The sequence below is a fragment of the Coturnix japonica genome, chromosome 1 (genome assembly GCF_054131305.1).
Source record: "Coturnix japonica strain WE chromosome 1, WE-NBRP24, whole genome shotgun sequence".
NCBI classification, from domain to species: domain Eukaryota; kingdom Metazoa; phylum Chordata; class Aves; order Galliformes; family Phasianidae; genus Coturnix; species Coturnix japonica.
Window position 1 is genome coordinate 166,881,780 of NC_140663.1, and position 16,427 is coordinate 166,898,206.

The 16,427-nt window shown below is 36.3% G+C and overlaps 1 protein-coding gene across 10 annotated transcripts in view; it reads right to left on the reverse strand.

Annotated features, from left to right (window-relative positions):
• Positions 1-16,427, reverse strand: part of CNTN5 (contactin 5) — a 538,457-nt gene that overhangs the window by 11,760 nt on the left and 510,270 nt on the right. For all 10 annotated transcript variants that reach the window (XM_085508884.1, XM_032442190.2, XM_032442192.2 and 7 more), the window contains 2 exons: positions 14,282-14,516; positions 4,503-4,612 (listed from right to left, as the gene is read on the reverse strand). In XM_085508884.1, the coding sequence (XP_085365010.1) occupies positions 4,503-4,612; positions 14,282-14,516 (345 nt within the window). The remainder of the gene's footprint in view (positions 1-4,502; positions 4,613-14,281; positions 14,517-16,427) is intronic.

A 16,427-nucleotide genomic window follows, 5' to 3' on the forward strand; every position in this document is an offset into this window, starting at 1 on the left:
GTAAGTATTAAGCCCACACTATATTTTTCTACCATTCTGACAAAGTTTTCAAGCAACTTCTACTTCATCAGAGTGTAGCTGGCACATATTTTGTAAGGTCGAGCGGACAGCTGACAAATCTGTACTGAAGTCAGGAATAATATGTGCTTTGGAAGATGCAAATGAGTACTGCAAACCTTGCATAAAGCTCATGTGACATAACAGTTAACACTGCCTTTCAGGGATGACAATGTGCAGTTGGACAAGTTACTGTGCCTTTCATTACTCCTTAGTACAAAGTGCAAAGAGGGCTGGAGTGAAACGGGGTCACTTCAGACTTGTCTGTTTGTAGTAAATACTCTGTCACTTTTGTTGATTAGAGACCAAGCATTCAACCACTAGAAAAATAACACCTCCCGCTTCTATAATACTGCTGCTAAAAGGCCAGGAAATTTGAAGTGTGTGTAGGTGGTTGTCTCTGCTGTGGTGGCCATGGGCAGAATACAAATTGACACATGAGAACAGACTGGCTGGTCAGAATATTTTGCAAGGCGTGCAGTGATGTGCTTTAGAAACGATACTGTACTCATGGTCCATGGTAATTCTATATTAGGAGATAATTGCTAACAAAAAATAAATCATTCATCTTTTTATCAAAGTCACTGTATTTTTGTATATTTTTTATTTGAGGATTACTAGGGCTGCGTTCTGCACTGTCCTACACATGATAAAACCCTGAAAAACAGTTTTTAGCTTAAATTATCGTTCACCAAAACTGAAGGAAGTGAATCATGATGAGAAGCAGATTTTTTTGCTATACAGGATCCCTCCTTTTGCACCAAAGGAATAGTTTAAAGAGATACTGTCAGTATGCAAGCAAAATTGGACTGACAGTGTGGACTTATTGTTCCTAAATGTATACTGAATTGCACTGACTCACTACACTGATTCTTTCAGTTATTATCTTTTTTTTTTTTTTTTTTTTTAAAGATGAAATTTTTCCTAAAAACAGAACTGAAAACTCTAGCAATATCATCCCTTGAATTGCATTCTGTCCTGCTGAATCATGCAGGGCAGTATGCTATCTACTCTTCTGTTTATTGAATAAAGGCAGCCGTGAAGATCATTCTTTCTGGGAATGGGAATGAAAAGGGCAAATACTATTCCCTGAAATACTTCTCTGTCAGTAAGTGAACAAAGCAATTCTGACTAAAATGAGCATGAGCAAAGGGGGGAAAAAAAAGTTATCCCTATCCTCAAATAAAATCAGCAGCCTCAGAAGAAGGCTCTAATTCCTTCATGGAGAGAGACAGAAAGAAGCAGGGATATATTTTTTTGGTTCATTTTTGTGCTGACGAATCTAAAGATACTTTGAAATATTTACTCTGAAGTCTTCACACTAGAATCCTAAAACTAGAGTAGAGCAGCGAGGAGACAATGTTAATAAAGTTCATTGTTAATGACAACAATATCAATAACAACCTCCATGTTCATTCCTGACAAGTCAATGAGGGCAATAGAGTAATTAAGTGCTACTGTTGGCATTGCAACACGCTGCGCTCCACAGGTCTAAGGTCTAAATGCATTCCAGGACATGAAGACTCCACTGTTCTGTCTGCCAGAACCATCTATTACTAGGACTTATCAGTAGAGCTAAGGAAACTGTTTAGTAGCAAGTAATGAAAGCAAAACATGTTCAAGTTATGAAATAATAAATTTCTAGAGAAAATATTTTCATCTGAAAAAAGAAAATGTTTTTATTTTAAAGTGTTGTATTACAAAATTCACAGAATATTTTGAGAATCAGTGTGATCAGTGGAATGAGGATAAGGGTAAAAATAGTAGGTATAATTTAAAGACGTCAAGATGCCTGAGAGGGAGTAAAAAAAAGAGTCAACTTTCTAAAGAGAAAAAGACAAGTTGCAGTGAGTAAGTTATTTCAGAGGATAAAAGCCTCACCTGGAAATTGAAGACAGAGGTTAGTAACATTTGCAGCACTTCAGTGTAGACAGAAACAATATTTGTAAGGCAAAAATAATCTGTACTGGATATAATTTTGTTCTCTTTATACATAGCAGTCATAAAGGCAAATGGTCAGGTAACATTTTTACTGCAGTAAGCAAGCTATATGCAAATAGTGAAAATACTTTTAACATACGGAACAACAAGGCTAATGCAAAGAGAGAAAGAATGGACAGAGTTTGCATGGAGGCATATGTAGGGAAGAAACTCAAGCAAGTGACAGACCTGGGGGTTCTTGTCATGGTCACAGCCTGAGCAAACTGCAAAGGCATGTCTAAGTAGCAATCTACAGCAAAGCACATAGGAAAAAGAGAAAAGTAACTGTGTTTAGACTTTGCAGTAAATGTGCTGTACTAAGCATGGCTGTCCAGCCCAAGGCTGGGGAGTATGGTGGCTGTGGTGGAGCATTTTTTACTTTCAAAGGCCATTGGTGATGGTTGACCGATCCCAAATATGCTGCTGAGGGTACACATTGTATTAGTGTGCTACTGGATCACAAGACTCAAACATAGTTCAGGACACTATTACAAATAAATTGTAGAGACTGAACTGTAGAGGAGACTGTGAGCGTGCTTTTCTGTCAGGAGTCTTTTTGTTATCTGAGGACTGAGGAGGATGAGAGTGGCATTGCTCCCTTAGGTGAAATGTGTCAGGTTCAAATGGTGTCATCATAACTCAGAGTAAAACTAGGACCTCTTAAGAATGGACTAAGTCTGATCTGATTGGTAACCCTGCCCATGGCAAGAGGATGGAGCTTGACGATCATTAAGATCCCTTTCAACCTAAGCCATTCCCTGATTCTATAAAGTCTCTTGGCAGCATGACAGGATTCTCTTAAGGTGAGCAAATCTGCCCCATTTCTTCACTGACCAACAGAACATGAGGCAACAGCAAGAGTTTATCTTCTGAGTATTTAAGTATGATATTGTTGCTGGAGTTGTGTACTTCTGATAGGACTTACAACACCTCTGTAGATAAATATTCTGGGGACTCAGTATAATAGTGTTGGGATGATATAAGCTTTAGGATCATGGCTCACATGACAAGGTCTCAAAATGCGAGATATAAGTACTTATTACTGAAACCACATGTGCATGCCTCTTTCAAAAATCTTTTAGTTCAATTACTTAATTAATATCTGATCTGGACAAAGAAAAGCAAGCTATATGCTGTAAAGTGGGGGTACTTTAATGTGTAATGCTCTCAGAAGCTATCTTCACAATTTGAAATACCATGTACGTAGGCTGAAAGGACAAAGAAAAGTTCTGAATTTTTTTTAATTTTTTTTTTTCAGAATTTTTGAACTCAGTGCATCATTTTAATTTAAATACAAGCCAGAGATGAACACAAATCCACATTTCTTAATCAGTATTAGAGCTATCATGCATTTGCCAAAGGTTAATAACAAGGACATGAAGGATATGAAAAGTTTTAGCTCAGAGTTTTCCTTGATAATAATTTTTGAGGAGGAAAAAATAAATATTCTTTGAAGGTTTAAAATGAAAATAAACACTACACAGAAGCACGAGTTTAAGAAGCTATGTTAAATTCTGGCAACTTGTACTATAAAATATTCAAGATGCATGCACTTTGAGAGTAAAACTATTATTCACTGATATTAATAATGTTAACTGCTGTACTGTAACTTATATTCGCATTCAACTTGTCAGTCTTCAAGTATCCATTACATTAGTATCTGCCTCAGATCTACTTGTTTACTGTCTTTTCTTTGATACTGAGGACAACAAGGTGAGGATCAGCACTCTCAAAATGACTAAAGCAGATGAGATAACCTGCACCTGCCAAATCAGTAAACTGAGTAAAGCTGAGCTGAACCACAAGATTAGGATGGATCACAATGTCCCCAACAGACAGGTTTAGTCCTAGTTTCAATCTGTTCCTGGAGAACTGGAATGTAATCTGGATCTAAAGATACAACTGGATCCAGAGGACCGAGAAGGTCCAATGTAAATGCTGGTTTCAGGTCTCGGGTCACAGAGGGCTGTTTCCAAGCCCTCCCTTTGTTTGTTGACAGTGCTGTTGCTGCTTCCCCTCCTGCCATCCGACCTTTTGTGATCTGCCCAGCAGATGTCCCTGGGCCGCTGCTGAATGAGAGCACAGGGATAGCAGAGGCTGCATTTGTGTATACTGGTTGATCTCAGTAAATAATAACAAGTTTGAACTGGTCACTTGGAGCTGCAAACAGTCAATATCTAATCTTCCCCAGCCTGTGAAAGGGGCATGCTGGGTCACTTGTGGTTCTTTCAGTTCTATTTGAAGTATTAAAGAGATGTTATGGGAACTGGTGTTGAACAGATTTCAAGCGCAAAAAAAGTGAAAGGTGTCCCAGCGCTACATCTGTGACCGTTGTTCTGCAACTAGTTATGTGTATGCTAAAATTAATATTTTTTTCTGTTGAAGTTTAACTACTCCACATATTAACAGAATGCAAAACTAGCAAAAGCAACAAGACTTCTCATTATGATATTCTGTGTTCATACCTCAAATCCCTGTGGTCTTCCTAGACTTTCTTTAATATGTTTCCACGCAACAAGAATCTCTGATACAGACAAACTCGTAGCTTTGACATCGATAGGAGCAGCAGTGGGTTCTGTATTAAGAAAAATTGAAACAATAAACCTCCACTGTAACAACTTGTATTTATCAAAAACACTCCATCTGAAACTGTCATTTGCTTCCTTTATTCTACCTTAATACTCACAAGAAGCTATGACACTTATGGGGAACATGAAAAACTGAACAAGATAAGAAGATTATTATTGTTGTACTTCTTTATTTGTGTCATGCTACATCAGTATCTTATCACTGATGACTGGTGCAGTAAACTGTGACAGGAACCCTTATGATTTTTTTGAAAATGTTTTATGTTTGTAAATGACCTCCCTCCCCCCACATTTCATCCTACTTTCAGCTTTGTTTCAGAAATAAATGGAGCATTTATTCTCTTGCTGGTTTTTGAGTGCTTTTTTTCCAGCTCATATTGAATGATACCTAACAAAAGCGCTCAGTCAATCCTATGAGATATTTACTCTAGGATGTCAAAGGTCCTAGAACTGTTCCTCTCATTATCTGTGTTGTTACTGTTGGCCTTAAGTCTGTGTAGAACACTGTGTAGTCCTGGCCTTTTGGTGATCCGGACTAGAGAACCTGTAAGTCTAGGGAGGTCATCCCTGCCTGCTCTCTGGGATGAGCAGCCTTTAATGCAGCAGGGGAATGGAAAAGGTGCAAAACACTGGCTTAGGGCTGCCAATTTTGTTGTTGCAGTCAAGTTTTGCTTTGCACTTTGAAGTGAGCACTTCACAGAGGTCCAGTTTCCTTTGGTGGTGATTTACAAAGTTATCTGGGTAAATACATAAAGAGTTTTGCTGAGATATGCTTTGAACCACAGCAAGAATTTGTATCCTCATTTAGTGCACTGGGAGAGTGCCCCAAAATATTCATGTATCAAACCAACATTTAAACAAAGGAAATCTTTTGGATTTTCTGCTTTACTTCCTAAATGTTATTTAAAAGTTGTCCAAGACAAGGTATAGAGATAAGGCTTGAATACAGTGCTATCTAGGTGAAGTTAACTTGCTCAGCAAAAAGGAGAGTTTTCATTCCTCTGTACTAGAAGAGCCTGCAATTTCTTCCTTGGCCTAATGTTCCTCATTACATTTCTAATGTGTTGATCTGCTCTTGAAGGGCAGGCAGAGGTCCTGGCTTTTATGTTATGGGGAGGCACATCAAAGACAAATATGTTTTGGAGGCTCATCTAACAAGGCTACAGGAAAGGAATTTCCTTATGGAACAGCCCGAGTTAAAATGATATATTTTTCTCACTGATCAAACTGCTTCAGTAAGACGTTAAGCTGCTCTCCTTTCTCTGATCACATTGCAGGAATTGTTCTGGCACTGCTGCTCTATACATTTTTCTCTGATACGGACTGTAGATATTTTTCATCCCTTTTGATGTCACATTTTTAATGTTTGCATCTCTTTTTGATCTTCTTTTTTATTTACTTCTAAAGTAAAGAAGCATTTCTGATGTGATTCAAAATGGTATTCATCTAGAATGAGATTTACTAATGAATATTATATATGTATGAAACTTTTCAGGTAAAAAAAAGGGAAAAAAGATCTAAAAATATCTAGGAATAAAGAAAATGATATTCTGAATTTAACACTGAAAGAAATGTGCTATGAAGAAATGTATTCCTCATAATATGATTTTCTGTTCCATAGTTACACCCTGCTTTCTGTTTTACGTACTATGAAGATTTGTGCAGCAAAAGCTATTTTCTAGCTTTTGTATTATTGAAGCAATTACCTTGTTGACAGAAAAGATTGCAGTGGGATACATACATAATTTGTGATGTACACAAAATGTTGGTTGGCAGCCTTTGCACTTTCTATAAATGCAGAAACCATTTCCTCTTCATAGCATTCACTAAGGGTGGTTATGTATTGCTCAAAATAGAAACGCTGAGCATTTCCTGATATTTTAAAAAATTGTTTTGAAGAAATTGAGTAGAAATAGGTGTGGGTTTTTGTTGTTTTTTTTTTTGTTTGTTTTTTAATGTGAAGAAAATGTATTTCTTACATATCCATTACATATACAGTTATTCACTGTAGTTTCACTGATATTAGACATCAAGAATGTAAGTGTTCAGAAAAAAAACAGAAATTATATATTTAGGAATAAGGTATGTTGTGACTGTTTGAAAGTTTATGGAGTTGAAATAACATTTTATATGGATTCAGATAGGATGAGGATCATATAATTTCTGGTGATATAATATACATTCTGTGGTTCATTTCAATGTCATGCTTTATTCTGTGTGTCTAAAACTAATGATAAATTTGATAGGTTCATTAGTTTTCCCATTATGGTCACTGATGCTATGATCTTATTCTGTTCTTAATATACTGTCATTATATTAAATCTCTTGGTATCTTCCTGAGATCACACTGACAGAAAAGGCAAACATTTTTAATGATTCCTAAAATATATCTCGATCAAATTAAAGATTAAGCATAGTAATTTCTCAAAAGTCTGTGTGCAGTGTCCAAAAAACATTGTCTTTCCATGTGCTTTAATCACACTGTAAGGAAACACATTTTAATCTGCTGCACTTTGGGATGACCATAATAAAGCAAAGCAAGGAATTACAGTAATCGTATTGATCTGACATTCAGAGAAGGAATCTTGAATTTCAGTACTAGCAGACAGGAAAATTGGTAGTTGGTTACTGGGTCTCTATTCCTCAAAAGAAACCAGTCCTTTTCTTTTTCTTTCTTTCTTTCTTTCTTTTTTTTTTTTTTTCCTGAAATGTTCATTCTTGAAGATTTCCACTTGATCTAACAAAAACAAATAAACAATAAAAGCAGAGCCAAAACCAAATTCAAGGAACTCTTATATTTTTCTTCTTTAATTCTTTTGTGGAAGGAAACCTCAGGCAGGACCCCTTTCTCAGTCACGTGATATGCATTTACTTCTCATTTTGAATCCAGAAAAGAACTTCATACACTTCCCTAAATTCAGTATCTGAACTTTCATTTTAAGTTATAAATATTATCCTGAGTAATCGAATATCGTTAAGATTTCAGGACTTCAGCAAAGAGCCTTGACAGATCATTCCTTTCTGTGGGGGAAAAAAAAATAAAACACACACACAAAAGAGATTTATCAAAAAGGAAAATGGAAGGAGGAAAAAAGAAGGAGTCCTTCTTGTGTCATCCTGTAGGTAAAGAAAGTGGAATTATTTGCCACAAGATCTTCCAAATCAGAGCACCTCCAACTTTCATTCCTGAGAAAAGCCAAGAGACATTATGCTCAGTTCCACCCCACAGACTGATGGATGTATGCCCCTAGATGGAGTACTCCACCAGATCTATGACGGCGTGTCTGCCTGCAGGTTAACACTGCATCCAACACATTGTGCTAGAAGGGGAAAAGGATGTTGACAGAAGAGGAAACACAAAAACAGCGCTGTGAGTTTAAAAAGCTGATAACCAAAACAACAAAAATCAGATGACTAGTCTGATCTCTTGGACTTCTAAGTTTTTTCTATATCCACATTTTCTCTGAACAATGTCTTTCCACAGGATGTTAAAGGGAGACAAACCAGAGGGGAAGGGAATGAGCAATCACTGAAGTAGTGATCAAGCCTGCAGTGCTGAACTCTGTCCTGGCCCTCCTACATTTATTAGTGCAGAAGAACCCATACTTGTGCAGCAGAGCTTCTGAAGACCATTCCTGTAATGCCACTCTCATACGAACATTGTTCACAGTATCCACATTTCCACATGACTCTCCCTTCTCCATGGAATACCATAAGTAATTAATGAGTCTAGAGCATTGCTTGTATACCAGTAGCATCAAAGGAATTTTTAATAAATTCTTACATGTCAAGATTATAATTTTATCTTTAACATTCCAGTGAAGACAGCTCCAGCCACGTTTTTTCAGGATCCAATCCAGATAGATCAGCTGACAGAAGCAGAAAATAATCTGCTTTAGTTTACAGTTAATATTACAACTTACTAATTTTCAGGTTCACCTAAACTCCAAGGAGCTCAGCTTTCCTTACAAAATGATCTACAGGACTTGACTTCTTGAATAATAATAATACTTCTTGAATAATAGAATAAGGCTATATTTAAGAGTTTAATTGCACATTCTTTCTTTGATATGAAACAAAATAAAGGTAATTTTAAAGTATTTAAGTAAGGACTCAGAATGAAAAACAAGGGGGGAAGGACCTAACCTAAACAATCCTTCAGTCTTAAGTGTCTGATTCAATATCACATCATCCACTCTTTGTCCTGATGAAAAGCAAATCCAAGATATGAAGGAACAAAACTGGAAGGGCTTTTACGTGGCCCTTTGTCTTTCAGATAACTAAGAAGCTTAGTTATCCATTGGCTCAATGATATAGTACTAACCTATACAAAGCAAGAGCAAAAGCTCCCTGTAGAATCCTTGTATCTTGTTTTACAAATGTGCATCTGGGGTCCCTCAGGAGTTTTTGCACAAACACAGCTTGACTCAGTCTTCAGGTTTTTTCTTGTACTGCTCAGGGGTCTCTTTCGTATCTAGAAATTTTTAGTAGTATTCACTACATTGTTTATAAAAATTATGAAACTTTCATTCTTGTGAAGATGATTTCTTCAGGTGCCCGAAGGAAAAGATAGGTACTGAAGCTAACTGAACTTGTTCTATATTTCCCATTGTGGCAACCATGCTAAATACACTTCTATAAAAGGTTTAGGTCATCTCGATGCCAAATAGATTCCCTCTTTCTCCCAGAAGTCTACTTCTATATCCTTATATATTTTCACTAATTTCTATTCTGCATATATTCTAAACCTTATTTGTTCTTGTGCTGGAAGTTTATGTCTATACTTGTAAGCTAACCAGGCACAGTGCACAGCCTAAGCATGGATATATGGTTTCTGATAATGTTGTTTGCATGGTCCGTGGTGAAGTATTGACTCTGGCCAACTACTGCTGCCCCAAAATATGCCCAGCCAGGGGTGGTACCTGGTTTTGGTGGTACCAGGTTTGTGAATGCAACAAGTTCTGGGGGAGGTCAATAATGTGGTTGCATTCCAGAGTGTTCAAAAGTGCAGTTGTGAACCCTTTTTGGCCAGTTGGCAGCAAGCATGAAGAACATCTGCCTTGATTTCTTTGCTAAAAATGATGTACCATCTTCATCCTTTCTATTTAAAAGTCCTTTGCCATCTTGAATATTTTCTCCATTTTACAGATGGCATTTTATCCCAGCTCAGCCATTTTCTGCTGGGACAAGCAAAGCAAGCTCTCCAGTTTCTGTTCATTTCTTGATGAGCTTGTTAAACCTCTGAATCTATCTTGAGTTCTTTGTTGAGTATAAGCAGCAAGGACTTTAAATAAGATTGTAGCAAAGCTTTGAGACAGAATCATGCCCTGACGTGAATTAGAATATTTGAGGTTGTATTTAGTACAGGTTTTAATTATTGGATTTCCATTTTGTAATGGAAAGACTTGTTTCTTTTCTCATTAGACACATTTTCTTGTTGTTTGTATCCCTTTTACCTATGCTCTCCAGTTCACATTTTCCTATGTATCGTTCAGATCTTTCCCTGAATTAAAAGAGAATCATAATGTTGTAATAACAGCAGTAACATAACCATGCTCTTCTGCTAGCATTTGAAATACTAAATATATATGATAAGAGATTGGACTTTAAGAAATTCTCCCAATAGCCTCCCACCTGTCTGGATGGACAGCCTGGTCTAATATTAGATATGTAGGTTGGTGTCCCTGCCTGAAGCATGGGTTTGAAGCTTGATGATCCTTGAAGTCCCTTCCAACCCGAGCCATTCTATCATTCCATGACTCTATGAACTCAACTATTTCACATCACATCAGTGCTTCTTCTGTAATCCAGATAATTTGAAATCCACTTTTTTTTTTTCTTTTTTTTTTTAAAAAAAAATTCAAATTAATACCTCATTTGCTTTTCATGTGATCTTTCTATTTTATACCATAATGTAAACCATTTTCCAATTATACCCACTTTTAAGATAACTCTACTGTCCTAGATTAGATGTGAAACTTACAATATATTGTGGTTATGCTTTTGCAAAAGTGGCAGCATCAGTACTTTTTAATGTGCATATATAGAAATAATTTTTTCATAATAATTTATTTTTGCTACTTTTTCATTACTTTGGGATGAAAAAGGTCTTCTCCCATGGTTTTGAGCATATTAAAAGGTCTGACTTTCACCATCAATGGCAGTCATGGGTAGAAAAACAGATTAAATTTCATTATTAAATTTCATTATTGGTACATGTAGGCAAGTAAAGTCTGAACTGTTTAAATTAGAAAAGGCTGAGTTTCTAAGAAACTGACAGTACCAAAGTCTTTCACTACAGATGTAGAAATGGTTATATTTCCACATTCTTACTAGCCATTCTACTTATATAATCTTATTTATGCAAAGAGAATGGTACAGTCCATTCCTTGATTTTCTTTAATATTAATGTATTATTTACTTTTTTTTTCTCTCCCTTGTTTATTAAATTAAAAAATATCTTCATTCTTGCATTGTTCTTATTCCTTTCATTACTTATATTTCACTATAGAGAAAAGATTTCCATCAAGTACTTCAAGCTAACACTTGGTAGTCCACCACTACCAAGCATAATAATAATGTTTTACTTAATCTGAATATCCTTTGGTAGGCACACCTCTAAATACTCTTATGTAGTGTATTGCCACATAAATGTAGAACTTCTTGCTGTATTAATTTCAGATAGATTTTACACCTTTGACTTAGAGACGTTCCGAAACGCTTTCATTTCTCCTCTCATTTTTATAGATACAACTTGTTGACTAACTTCCTGGTATTTAATTACTAGATGCATTGATATTTGTTAAGATTAACTTTTCTACAGAGTCTTAATTATTTACCAAAACAAGACTATAGTAACATTATTTCTTCTCAGTAGAGTCAGTAAATAATCTGCTAATTATCACAGACAGGGTAAAGTCATTAGTGGTATTTACTATCCAAACTACTTTGTGCTGCTAAATTTTCTCATAAATAACAGTGTCACACAAAATTTATTTAAAATTAGAAAGCTGTAATTAGAAAAGCACAATTTGGAGCCACCACAACTGGCGCTGGCAACATGCAATAGGTGCCAGTATGAAAGTAGATTATAATATGTAGTTTTGCTGCCTTTCTTATTTATTTATTTATTTAGAGATTCTTTTTTTATTGAAATTTCTGATTAAAATATGAAACCATTAACACAATCATCAGTATCAGTTTCACAGTATCATTTACCACTGACAAGAAAAAAAGAAGTCAAGTGTAAAAATGTCATAGATATACTGGGGAAATGTTACATTTTAAAATGGAATTGTTTTTGTAACAGTATGAATATCTAATACTACTGATTCCAACAGAGGATCAGAAATAGATTGTTGGAAGTGTTTTTAGCAAAAACAGCAATCCTAACCTTTATAGTGACTGAGAATTGAAGTTGACAGTCACTCCAATACAACTCTCTCCTTCAACATTACACCTTTTATACGGGCTATTGTAGAATATAGGCTATCAGAATTGTAGAATCATAGAATCCTTAGAGTTGGAAGGGACCTCTAAAAGTCATCTAGTTCTTCACCACTTCAATGAACAGGGGCATCCACAGCTAGATCAGGTTGCTCAGAGCCTAGTCCAGCCTGGTCTTGAGTCTAGTCCATCCTGGTCCAGGGTTGAGACATCTACCACATCTCTGGGCAACCTGTGCCAGTGCCTCACCACCCTTATTGTAAAAGTCTTTTTCTTTATATCCAACCTATTTCCATTTGAAACCATTTTCCCTTGTTCCATCACCACAGACCCTGCTAGAGTCTGTCCCCCTCTTTCCTGTAGGTCACCTTCAGATACTGAGTTGCCACTCTCAGGTCTCCCTGGAGCCTTCTCTTCTTCATGTTAAACAGCCCTAGCTCTTTCAGCCCATTCTTGTAAGAGAGGTGTTCCATCCCATGGATCATTTCTGTGGCTCTCCTATGGACACGCTCCAGCAGGTCCACATCTCTCCTGTACTGAGGACTCCAGATCTGGACACAGTACTCCAGGTGAGGAGTCACAAGAGCAGAGTATATGGGCAAGATTATCGCACTCGAACTGTTGGCCATACTTCTGTTGATGTAGCCCAGGATACAGTTCATTTTCTGGACTGCAACAGCATGTTACTGGCTCTTGTCCAGCTCACCATCTACCAGTACCACCATGTCCTTTTCAGCAAGGCAGTGCCCAATCCTCTTGTCCCCTAGCTTGTACTGGAGTGGATGTTTTTCAACTCAGGTGCAAGACCTTCCACTTACATTTCTTGAACCTCATGAGGTTCTCCTGGGCCCACTGCTCAAACATGTCTAGGTCCCTCTGGATGGCATTCCATTACTCTGGCATATTGACTGCACCCCAGAGCTTGGTATCATCATCAAACTTGCTGAGGGTACAGTTGACCCTACTGTCAGTATCACCGATGGAGATACTGAAGAGTAGTGGGACAAGCACTGACCCCTGGGGACCACCACTTCTCACAGATCTCCATCCAGACACTGAGCCATAGACCACAATGCTCTGGATTTGACCTTTCAGCCTGTTCTTCATCCATTGAACAGGCCACTCATCAAATCCATACTTCCAATTTGTAGAGAAGGATGTTGTAGGGTACTGTGTCAGAAGCCTCACTGAAGTCTGGATAAATTACATCAGAGGCTCTTTCCTTTTCCACTAATGCAGTTAAACATAATGTTTCATGTTTTTCTTCACATGGAAAACCATTAACCTGACAATACATCTTTCTAGTGATACCATGAAAATCCTCCAGTCTCCACTAGTATCTTACCAATTTTATTCAATTAACAGTAGACAGTGGAGTAAATCTTAAAGATAGAACTACTAAAGAAAAGCAGGAGAACATGACTTCCAGCAATAGAACATCTAATGGAAATGTTTTCCATGGAAAACATTTACGTATCTCTCGTGTGAATGGAAATTTACATATGCTGATTTCTAACAGTACAGAACAGCTTCTTTGATTAGCACAAATAAGTCTTTTCTCAGATAATATTTTGAGAGTTATATCAATTTCACTTCACAGTGACTTTCCTGAAATATTTTTCATTTTTATTTCTGGTTTTCAAGTAATTCTCACTGAATATTTAGACATTAAGACAGATGCTTAATCATTTATATTAACAAAGATAGAAAACAGTAGAAAAATGAAATAAAAATAAGAATAAATATACATTCTGTGCACCTCTAGCATTCATTATTTAGAAAATGAACACACACAGATGAAGATGCTTAGTCTTTGAGCAGTGGTTCAATTAGCAAATCAAAAGGCATTGTGACTCTAACATACGTTAGAAAATATCAGCCAATTTCAGCTCATCTTTGTTTTAGAGCAACTCAGCTTACAGTTAGGAATAAAGACATTGTACTAGAGATGAAACTTCATTAAAACAAATATATGTATCTCTGTTAGGACTAGTGTGGATTCCTAAACTTTGTCACTTGCTTTTTGGACAATATTGGCAAGTTAGTTCACCTGCTTCTCTGCCAAACATGATTAATAGTACTTTACACTTCTGTGCAGAATTTTGAAATCTATTATTGCAAAAACCATAAGAATAATACGACACAGTATATAAAAATAGCTCAAAATAGATAAAAATATGCAATTTTATTTTACTGTATTTTGAACTGACCTCCTTCAGCTGAGCAGATGACCACGATTGGGCTGAAGGGACCATCACCTTTGTTATTGTAAACACCAACTTTCACCTCAAAAGGAGTGAGAGGTGGAACACTTTCATCTCTATAGATAAACTTTGAGGCATCTGAAGATGTCACCATTTTTTCCTTCCAACCACGTGTTCCATTGGGTCTGAATGCTACAATATATCCAAATCCTTCTCCATTCTGAAACTCTTCTGACACTGGCTATAAAAAAAAAAAGTTCAGATAATGATTAGATGTGGTTTTACTAATTTAGAAAGCAATCACTCAGACTGACTATTACCTTGTGTCGGGGTGGCCTCTTACAATTGCATTACAGAATTTTAATTATCACAGCTGAATACGCAATTATTTCCAAATTGGAAGCCCGTAGAGAGTTTCTTCTCTGAATGGCTTGTGGGCTCAGAAAGATATTTCTTTCATACTTTACTCTTTCTGATTAATACTTTAAATATTGATATATTAATGGAATAGTTCCTTCAAGTGGTCTTGTTAAAGTGTAGACCAACATATTTTTGTAAGGGTTCCTATAATAAGTGGCACTTATTACAATGGGACTTTCTTAGATTTTATCCAAAAGGGATATCAACTAAGCAGTTTGATTCCAGTGTTCAGTTAGAGGCTTAGGATATAATGTAATAAATGTGGTAGTCCTAACTCTCAAACAAAAAGTCTTGATGAAAAAAAATGTAATTTGCTTTTCTTATTTCAGAGGATCTGTGAAATTTACCACTCAAATTGGGACACAACTGCCATAAGCAGACAGTTGGGAAAGAGATTAATATGTTTAGAGACTGAACATTGCTAAAGCTGTATCTTAAGTGTTCAGCTCAAGAAATGGAATTTTTCATACTAACTTACCTCCTACATTTGTTATAAAGTCAGAAGACTTTGGTTGGCATTGGATTATGTTTATCAGATATCAGTATATTAACCCTTGGGAAATGCCAAAAAGGGTGCCTAAAATTTCATATCTTGAAGTATCCATCTTAGATTTGGGTGACCATGTAACTCAGAGCAGAAACAGGAGACACAGAATTGTCTTCGATACACTTTGTATTTGAATGTCTCATCACTAGGCAACTCACTTGCAGAACCAATTTTCTATCTAGCTTTCTGAAACTGTGCACTATTTATCCAAGAAAAATACAAAATAAATAAATACATTGGTAAGATCAAAGATAGGGAAGGCAAAAATAAGACAGAATTTGTAACCTAGTGAGTTGGAAAGGAGGAGACTTGGAGCTCTTCGCAATATTTATGAATTTGACAGTAGATTGTCACTACACAAAATAAAATCAAATCCCTCAAAAAATGGAAATACAAGAGAAGTAGCAGAACCTATGGATTTAAGTGCAAATGCTAAATACACACTATGTGAATTGTGTAAATAAGCTGGGGCATTAAAACTTTATTTGAACCCACTGAATGCAATTCTATGGCCTAATTATTTCCTAGTTCCCAGAAACCCACACACTATACCTATATCTCTTCGGATTTGGAAGTACTTTTTGTATTCCTATTGCCTGAGTAAATCCAATGAACACTTTTTTGTATCTTGTGAAAGTGCAGGTTAGGTGTACTGGAGTCATGTTGTACTGTGGCTGTGCCTTATAGAAATGCAGTGGCTAAACAAGAAAACACAGTACTTTTTAGTGAGTTGTTGATACCATTCAGAGTATTATCCAGTGTAACAAGGTTAATTCTTAATTCTCTGCATAATTTTGTATTCTGCTCTTTCTGTCATTTCTTGAAGAAATTGAGTGAATACCATTAGAATACCATAGGATCACAGAAATGATTGAGTTAGAAGGGTCTTAGAAAAGTAATCTCATCTAAATGAGAAATGTTAGAAATCTTTCAAGCTATTAAAACATGTACATTGGCTCACTTCATCATTTATGATTGACACATTTGAAATGCCATTTTATTATCTTAATTTGATTATTTACTTTATGCAGTTTAAGAGGTATGTGAAATGCTAGTGTGCTGAAAGTTTCAGAATTAGGAAGAACACGAGGTGATGATGGAAACAGTGAGCTCATTATAAGCACTGGGGAAGGACTGACATCTTCTTCTCTACTGGCAATTTGCATACCTTAGCTGTAAAAGAAT